General features: G+C 47.3%; 1 protein-coding gene across 3 annotated transcripts in view; it reads left to right on the forward strand.

Annotated features, from left to right (window-relative positions):
- Window positions 1–543: 543 nt before the first annotated feature.
- kcnab2a (potassium voltage-gated channel subfamily A regulatory beta subunit 2a) overlaps window positions 544–10,000 on the forward strand; it is a gene marked incomplete at both ends in the record, with an annotated part of 69,932 nt that continues 60,475 nt past the window's right edge. The window contains 2 exons of one of the 3 annotated variants that reach the window (XM_083668905.1): window positions 544–620; window positions 2,964–3,005. In XM_083668905.1, the coding sequence (XP_083525031.1) occupies window positions 544–620; window positions 2,964–3,005 (119 nt within the window). Of the gene's footprint in view, window positions 621–2,963; window positions 3,006–6,923; window positions 6,948–10,000 lie in introns of those variants that run through there. The other 2 variants (XM_083668906.1, XM_083668903.1) reach the window with 2 other exon arrangements.

Consider the following 10,000-nt stretch of genomic DNA (forward strand, 5'->3'; position numbering starts at 1 on the left):
ACTGTTGTTGGTTTTTTAACTGTGTACCAACTGTCTTTATGTTTGTGCAAAGAAACTAAACTCAGGTGCTGATGCTGTCTTGTGACTATAACCAGACTGTGTCTGCGGCAGGTAGCCTAGAGGTTAGAGAGGCCGGCCAGCCATCGGTAGGTTTCTGATTGGATCCCCACCCCAGGAGGGAGCCGGAGGTGAGCTGGTGACTGGAGGGTTACTAAGGTGCCACAGCTGTTGTGCCCTTAAGCAAGACACTTAACCCCTAACTGCTGCAGTGGCGCTGACCCTGTGCTCTGAACTCTGACCTCTGACCTCCCTGGGGGAGTGCACGTGTGTTGTCTCCATATGTGTACCACATTCCAACAATTGATTGACAAATTGATTCCATAGCGATCAATAAATAAAGCATTGTTTGTTTGGAGACTGACGTGTTTGCTGCCCTTCCTTGTCCCCCCCAGAGACCCTGTTTGGTGAGAGACAGTCCCCTGTCGTCGCGGTGACAGAGAGACCCCCCCGGCAGGCTGGCCACGCCCCCACCCTCCCGCCTCCATGTATCCTGAATCTACCACCGACTCACCTGCCCGCCTCTCCCTCCGACAGACTGGCTCGCCGGGAATGATCTACAGGTGAGGACACACACACTATGGACATACACAGGCACACACACACACACACTGCAGACACAGGCTCACACACACACACACACACACACACACTGCAGACACTGGTGCAGGCACACACACTGCAGACACAGACGCGCGCGCACACACACACACACACACACACACACACACACACACACACACATTGTGGTATGATGACTGTCATGTCTCAAGCACAGACACACACTTTTGGCGTGAAGCCCAGTCCTCCTGTCTGCAGTGGAAACACCCATCTGTGTTCTGGCACAGCCCAGTCCTGTTGTCTTGTTGTTCCCCCTTCCACCAGCATGTGGCGTCAGAGATCCATTTGGCTTATGTGACCACTCATCATCAGCTCCTCGATTGGTCCACCTTGACTGTTGCACTTTAAGCTCCTCCTTTATCAGGTTTCACCATCTATAGTGGGTTTGATTAATTTGCCTTCATAGAAAACGTAGTGGGCATCACTGTCCTTCAGCTTGTGTGGAATTGCATGATGCAACACACCATAGTATGTTTCATGGTCAGCTGTGATCCGACTAAGCTGTGGTGTGAGTATCCTCAGAGGTTAATGACATACGCCTTGTCTCAATTCTTAGGAACACAACTGCTCATGTCCTCTAGTTCATCCTCCACTCCCTCTCCTCCTCTCCTCCTCTCCTCTGTCCTCCACTCCCTCTCCTCTGTCCTCCACTCCCTCTCCTCTCTCCTCCTCTCCTCCTCTGTCCTCCACTCCCTCTCCTCTGTCCTCCACTCCCTCTCTTCTGTCCTCCACTCCCTCTCCTCTGTCCTCCACTCCCTCTCTTCTGTCCTCCTCTCCTCCTCTGTCCTATACTCCCTCTCTTCTGTCCTCCACTCCCTCTCTTCTGTCCTCCTCTCCTCCTCTGTCCTACACTCCCTCTCCTCTGTCCTCCACCATCCTCTAAAAGCATTGGAGGAGAATATGTAAGGGGAGGGCCCTAGATCTTCTCCTCCAATGGGTTTTGAGTAGGACGTGAGTGGAGGAAGGAGGAGAGGACGTGAGGAGTCGTGTTTCTAACAGTTGAGAAAAGGCTTCACAGATGTTCCTCAGATGTCTGAGACGGTGGGCTACTTGTTACTAGGTACTAGTTACTACAGTAGCTACTTGTTACAAGCTACAAGCTACTAGGTACTAGTTACTACAGTAGCTACTAGTTACAAGCTACAAGCTATAAGTTACTAGTTACTACAGTAGCTACTAGTTACAAGCTACAAGCTACTAGGTACTAGTTAATACAGTAGTTACAAGCTACAAGCTACTAGGTACTAGTTAATACAGTAGCTATTAGTTACTAGTTACTACAGTAGCTACTAGCTACTAATTACAAGCTACTAGGTACTAGTTACTAGTAGGTTACTCAGTGTCAAGCCCAGGGGTACATCTGATCTCTTCTATTCCCATTGGCATGTGAACCGAGGAGTTCCCCTTGCATGCTGCATGTGTTCAACTAGGCTGACCTGCCGATCACAGATCACCCATCATATGTCCTGCTCTTTCCCCACTGATTCTCTGTCTCCTGTCCACACTTTGTCCTGAGTGTCACTCTCTCTGTCATCATTACTGTCTCTTCTCTGTCTTCTCACTCAGAACTGTCACCTCCCTGACAGTGTGTTGTCATTAATACTGGCTCCATACGAACTGTCTATCTCTCTGATACGAACTGTCTATCTCTCTGATACGAACTGTCTATCTCTCTGATACAAACTGTCTATCTCTCTGATACGAACTGTCTATCTCTCTGATACGAACTGTCTGTCTCTCTGATACGAACTGTCTGTCTCTCTGATACGAACTGTCTGTCTCTCTGTCTCCTCTGTCCTGAACGTCTCTCTCTCTCTCCTCATTACTGTCTCTGCCTTCTCACTCCATACTGTCACTTTCCTGTCTGTGTGTCATCATTAACACCGGCTCCATATTAACTTATTAACTGTCTCTCTGTCTCCTCACACCACTGTGTACTGTACTCTCTCCTCTCTCTCTCTCTCTCTCTCTCTCTCTCTCTCTGTCTCCTCACACTACTGTGTACTGTACTCTCTCCTCTCTCTCTCTCTCTCTCTCTCTCTCTCTCTGTCTCCTCACACTACTGTGTACTGTACTCTCTCCTCTCTCTCTCTCTCTCTCTCTCTCTCTCTCTCTGTCTCCTCACACTACTGTGTACTGTACTCTCTCCTCTCTCTCTCTCTCTCTCTCTCTCTCTCTCTCTCTCTGTCTGCTTCCTGCTTCATGTTAATCTGAGCTTCCCTCTCCTCCTCCTCCTCCTCCTCCTCTCTCTCCTCCTCTCTTCTCCTCTTTCCTGCCGGCCCCAGCGCTCGCTATGGGAGCCCCAAACGACAGCTGCAGTTCTACAGGTACCTCTCACACACTGTCTACTGTGGAGCCTGGCAGGGCCTCTGCTTCTCTCTGTCTCTGTGGTGTCTGTCCTGTCCTAAAGCCTGCATCACTGTGCAGAGAGACAGCAGTGTTTGTAGTTCTACACTCTTGTCTGGGAGTTTGTTAACAGGCTTCGGGATGTTGTGTCTAATCGCTGAGGTACAGTACTGCAGTGGTTTGTGTGTTGTGTTTTCAGTCCTGGAGTGTCTTAAAGGTGAGGTCAGTAGTGTTTTATCTTGTGTATTCAGCCTAGGGGTATCTTAAATGTGAGGGTCAGTTGTGTGTGTGTGTGCGTGTGTGTGTGTCTTTGTGTCTGTGTGTGCGTGTGTGTGTGTCTTTGTGTCTGTGTGTGCGTGTGTGTGTGCGTGTGTGTGTGTGTGTGTGTGTGTATGTGTGTGTATGTGTGTGTATGTGTGTGTATGTGTGTGTATGTGTGTGTGTGTGTGTGTGTGTGTGTGTGTTCTCACCTCAGGTCCAGTGGTGTACTATCCTATTAGGGTTGTCTCCCTGCCGTTTCAGAGAAGGGATCATGTTTTATGGGCTCAGATGAAGCCTTATTGTGCTGATCTGGTTATAATAAAACCCCTGACTCTGTGGATGCTGGGTAATGAGCTCTCTATCGGATTTCTGCTCTCAGCGCCTCGCGCATTTCTGTGCTTTTAAAGTGCAAAGAGTCGTACGGCTCTGGCCGAGGTCGGGGTAGGGGATCGATCGTACCCTCTCTGTCTACCACACTGACAGGCTAACACTGTGATGGGAAGTGAAGTTTTAAAGCTTTTCAATCATTGCAGCCGTGTGCACTAATAGGAAATGTCTCCGACGGTTGTGCTGGCTTTCATTGGTACTGTATGGACTGAGGGAACAGGGAAAACGGGTGGTGAACATCGCTGTAGGCTGAGCCTGGAGCATATGGCTGTGGAACATCTGTCAGGTATTACTGGATACTCTCCTGCACACATGAGGTCATGGTACTTCTCCAGTAATTTCATCATGTGACTGAAAAGCACTCAGGAGCAGACATTTTTTCATATTTTTCATATTGCTCATGAACTGGGCTGGACGGGTGTCGGAATACATGTATTCAGAATACATGTTGAATTATTCAGTATTGTGGTACGATACATTTTAAAAATGCGTATTCAGAATACAGATACTTTCATAAATACTAAAAAAGAATACTGTGAGAATACTTACAGCAACTCAATCGATCTCTGCTGCTTCTGCTCTGCAGCAGTCAGTGGTTAAGCATTCATTCACAAGCTGATTTGCCAATTGCCAGTGATGTGATTTCCAGACCCCTTGAAGATCTGAATTCGTTACTCTTCAGATATGTTGAGGACAGTGTGTCCGTGCTTCTTTGACCAATTATTCTCTGTGTTTTCTTGAATTCTCTTGTGTACAAATGAAAACGTATTCTAAAAAGTATTCAGTATCTGAATGCTGAATACATCTTGACCCGTGTATTCAGCATTCAGTATCTGAGTGCATTTTCAAGGTGTTCTATACCACCCTGTGAATGAAACACACTGTTAGGGCATCACTCATTTTACACCAGTCAAGCTGGGCCTACAGTCCAAAGCCATACAGTATCATATCATAAGCTTTATTAGTCTTTTGAGGACAGCAGTTACAAATGTGATGTCTATATTTGTCATTCATCAATCTGTCCATCCGTAGGCATCTCTGTTAGGGGAGGCTGGTGGAGGTAGAAATCGGAGGACGGGCCCATTGCAATGCATTCCTCATTCCATTCCATGAGCCCATCCTCCGATTTCTACCTCCACCAGCCTCCCCTGATCTTTTACGATAATGTATGTAGTGGAGGTCTGGAACCATCCACTAAGGACAGGAAAATGTACGTGACTGTATACAGCAAGAGGGTTAAAGTATTTCCTGCTCTTACCATGTATAACCCTTTAATGGTGTCCAGGGGACGGGGGGTGTGCCTGGGGAGGGTGGTCTGTCTGCCCCTCTCTCTTACCATGTATAACCCTTTAATGGTGTCCAGGGGACGGGGGGTGTGCCTGGGGAGGGTGGTCTGTCTGCCCCTCTCTCTTACCATGTATAACCCTTTAATGGTGTCCAGGGGACGGGGGGGGGGGCCTGGGGAGGGTGGTCTGTCTGCCCCTCATGATGCTCTGCTATTGATCGTGGAAAATAAATATTTCAAAGGCAGGCTCTCCCACTTGGTGTTGTGATGTGTTGGTGATATGCTCCTGACTATAGTAAAGCTGCACACATGTAATAATATCATATAACAATATACGCCATTTAACTGACGTTTTTATCCGAAGCGACTTACATTGCAGGGAGTGCATACATTTTTCAGTGTATATGGTCCCAGCGGGAATGGATTGTACAGTAGACCAGGGGTAGACCAGGGGATGCTGGCAGAGGTAGAAATCGGAGGACGGGCTCATGGCAGGCAGGCTGTGCTGCTACACCAGGGGAGGCTGGTGGAGGTAGAAATGGGAGGATTGTAATGCATGGCATGGAATGAGGAATGGCATCAAACACACGTGAGCCCGTCCTCCGATTTCTGCCTCCACTGCAGTAGGCCTGTGTGTTGTGTGTTTGCTCAAGGCTGATCTCTGTACTCTTCAAGACTCCACCCCTCCTGTGTTAGCCTACTGTAGATCCCACTGCACTTCCATGTTTACCTTGTCCAGGTGTCATCACCTGTATTATAGTACAGATGTACAGTACCAGTCAAAAGTTTGGACACACCTTCTCATTCAATGATTTTTCTTTATTTGTATTATTTTCTACATTGTAGATATTTGTCCCCCATGGTGAAATCGGGGAGAGGATTATAGGTCGGTCTCTGTCCATTCGTTCATATGTCACACGCTTTACCTCCGACACCACTGATTGGCCGGTTTTGACTTAACCTGGGAGAAGGATGCGTGTTGCCATAGAGATCCGGTTGTTAGGAGTTTTGAGGTGACGGTGATTCATCTTGTGACGGTGCAGCTAAAGTGCTGGTTGACAACGTCACCACAGGGTGCAAAGAGGAGAGGACGCTGTTCAGACCGCACCGTTTGGCCAACTGACTGTTTTCAAATAATGCTGTTACAGTAAATCCTTTAAAATGAATCAAATAAGCGCTACACATTCCGGTAACTTTTAAAGTCTGGCTGCCAGAGCAGCTGTAGCAGTGGAGCCTAATGCAGTAGGCCTATACAGCCTAACACTTGGGGGACAACACGATTTCTGTACACTTGTTTTGACTGGGTTTACAGTATGTGTGAGTATTTGTTCAGGTTATTTTTTAACCTGTAGACAGTTTAATGTGTGGAGACGTTAGATATTAACATAACATAATATTATGTTCTACAGTATGACATATTGTAGCCTGACATTGACCATGACCACTGCTGAACATCCAGGTTACTGCTGAACATCCAGGTTACTCAGTGTCACTGTAGACCACTGTGGTTTAGAATGTACTTGAACATGTGTGGGTTAAGCGTTTGTGTGTGTGTGTGTGTGTGTGTGTGTGTACACTCAGCAGGCCTCATTATGGTCTGGATGCCTCTTAGTGTATTCTTTCCTGTGGAACAACAATCAAAGGCTTTTAGCGCGAAAGCTTCTGTGAATAATTCAGGGCTGATATTATTTGCTGTGGTTAGCAGAAACAAGCTGGGGGCACTAAATGACATAAGTGGATCTTCTCCACGAAATCTAACAGGGAGGCGTGACTATGATGATGATGGTGGTGATGGTGTGGGGCAGAGTGGAGGGGGGGGGGGGGTGACTGAGGCAGGGAGGCAGTTTCTCATTCACTAATTGGCTCAGACGTTTTCTAGTAAGACACTCCCAGTTTGGGTGGACCCGCTGCATCGCTGCCTGCAGTGTGTGTTTATAAGAGCAGATTGGCACCCACGACCCCGCTCATGAGCCGACCCCCAAGAAATCGGGTGAGTTTCAGCAAAGATCCCTGCCTGTTTGTGTATGAGCGCACTGGGTGAGTGTGTGTGGTGTGTGTGTGTGTGTATGTGTGTGGTGGTGGTGGTTTGTGAGTGAGTGTGTGTTTGGATGTGTACTGTAGTCTGCAGAGGAATGAATGCATGTTGCCTGCCTGCCCTGGATACCCTTCCACCTTCCTGCGTCTTTATGGGGGGGAATCCACTGCACTGGGAGAACTGGGATGGATGGAGAACTGGGAGAACTGGGATGGATGGATGGATGGAGAACTGGGAGAACTGGGATGGATGGATGGATGGATGGAGAACTGGGAGAACTGGGATGGATGAATGGATGGAGAACTGGGAGAGCGCTAGATGTCCCTGGATGATGTCGAACAGGCAGACGAGAGGATTTCGAATTTGTATAACAGAAAATCAACTCATTCTTTGTGGTGATCTGGACCTGTAGCTGTAGTGAACTAGTGAGTTGTTCTGTTTGTGGGTTTTGGGACGGCTTTCTCTCTGCCCTTTCTCTGGTCTGGTTTCTTAGCGGACCGGTACTTTAGATGGTCTAAGTGGACCGGTACTTTCGATGGTCTAAGTGGACCGGTACTTTAGATGGTCTAAGTGGACCGGTACTTTAGATGGAGTGTGTGTTTCATGTCACAGGGTTCTTCCCCGGCTTTCAGGTCTTCCTTTCAGCCGGCTGGAGAGAGAAGCTGAGTGCTGTTCAGTCAATAGACTTTTAAAGGATCAATAGGAGTTGTGTGTCAGGTCATCCATTGTAGGTCTTCTGGGTAACGTACCTTCTCCTGACCCACAGGTGCTGCTGGGGGACAATGCTGGCAGTCACCAGGTTATTTTAGGGTTAGGGTTAGGGGTTAGGTTTAGGGGGGTTAGGGTTGGGGGGGTTAGGGTTAGGGTTGGGGTTGGGGGGGTTAGGGTTAGGGTTAGGGGAGTTTAGGGTTAGGGAGGGTTAGGGTTAGGGGGGGTTAGGGTAAGACATGGTTACTACAGTAAAATCCTTATTTGAAATAGGTCTAAGTGTACAAAATGGTTATGCACAGATTTTACAGTTGAACTTCAGAGGATGTGTGTTACTATCGGTGTTTAGGTGTTTGTACAGATAGAGAATTGAAGTTTTAAAAGATTAGCCTTCTTGCTTGTTGATGTAGCTTACATGGTTTGCTCAAACAATCAGCAGAAATCAGCAGGAGAACAGAAGGACGTTTTATTGATTTAATAATTTCATGACACACATTAGGTTTCCCAGCTGCACATCACATTACCAAGGTACTGTCCGCATCTGGGCTCCTCTACCAATTAACTGAACATTAAGGCTTGAATATTAGATGTAATTACATTTTTCCCCCTTCTCTTACCACTTGGTTGGTGACAGTTTCTGAAGTCTCATGTTTTGGCAGTTTTCAATGTTACTTGACTTTGCTTTTCTCTGAGATGTGACTTGAATGATTGGTAGAAGCAATGGGGTAACACGTGTTGGATCATTGTTAGATTATGCTGTAGTCAGTGTCCATTTAAAGGTATACTTCACCCTAATTACTAAATCATATATTGGGTTCTTTACCCCGAAAGAGTCTCTGGACAAGGACAGACTTCAATCCACGCTTTGGTTCTGTTTATCAGGGCCCTATAACTAACAGCTAATTGTTAGCATTTTTTTAACCAATGGACCCTAAATTGTCATGTTTGAAACTCCATGTCCAAATCATCTCAAATTCTCTGAAGAGACGCAATTACTTGATTTTAAATGATGATTTGAGCCTGACATTTCAAACATGCTAACTTGGGTCCATTGACTTGCATTGGGTTTTGGTTTCAAAATGCTAACCGTTAGCAGTTAGTTACAGTGCCCAATTAAACAGATGTCTGTCCTTGTCCAGAGACTCCTTTCAGGGTAGGGAACCAAATATGAGATTTTGTAATTTGAGTGAATTATCCCTTTTAAGATCTGCTCTTTGGCTGGCCACAGTGGCATCCTTCATGTAGGGAAAGAGGATAGCTTAATGTGTGCAATGCAGAGCAGCATTCTGGAATGTTTCTAGTCAATAATAGTAGTAGTAGCACTACTGCCCTCTACTGGTGTGACTGAGAGCAGCACTCTCCTCATAACATCTATCAAGAAGTGACATTGAGAGTCATATTTACATTTAGGCCTAGATGGACAAAGTACAAAGGGTTACGGTCAGGGCAGTTGATCTGTGATTACTGAGAGCAAGCATGTATGATCTCACTTGAGAATTGCCTCTTGCTGTTGCTTTAAGACGGTCATTAATTATAGAATGAGGTCGTTCTGTAATCAGTGGAGTCTGGTGGTTTCCCTATCAGTGCAGGCTGGTGGAGGTAGGAATCGCAGGACGGGCCTCATCGTAATGAACGGAACGGAATGAGGAATGGTATCAAACGAACATGGTATCAAAGTGTTATCAAACACTGTTCCCTACACTGCACTTTACAGAGCCCGATTGGTGTCAAATACACAGCCAGTGGGATTAGAGACTGCCGGTTGGTCTGTCTCGTGCTGTGGTCTAACCTTAGCTGTGGTGTAATCAGTCTATTTTATGACTACCACACGTTGTTGAGGCTTCAGTGGGGTTTAAAGCTAATTGGGTGCTGTTGGCTGGTTCTCAGAATCTCTCGGTCTCCTGGCTCAGACTCTCCCTTTCCATCAGGCTGCTGTAGAAACCAGACCAAGTCCACAGAGCGGTGTCCCTCTGCCCTGTGCTGCATGACTGAATGACCACTCCCCCCGCTGTCCCCCCTGATGAAGACACCCCCGTGGAGGCTGGCAGAGGTAGAAACCGGAGGACGGGCTCATTGTAATGCATGGAATGGAATCAGGAATGGTCATCAAACAGACACACATGTCTGACACCATTCCTCATTCCATGCATTACGATGAGCCCGTCCTCCGGTTGCTACCTCCACCAGCCTCCCCCGGGAGACATGCCCTCTCGCATGTCCCCCCCTGGTCCTGCTCCTCTCCTCGGCCACTCAGCAGTCACCTGAATGCACCCCGTCTACGAGTGAAACCCTGCCATTGT

This window comes from Argentina silus (assembly GCF_951799395.1).
Source record: "Argentina silus genome assembly, chromosome: 4".
Lineage (NCBI taxonomy): Eukaryota > Metazoa > Chordata > Actinopteri > Argentiniformes > Argentinidae > Argentina > Argentina silus.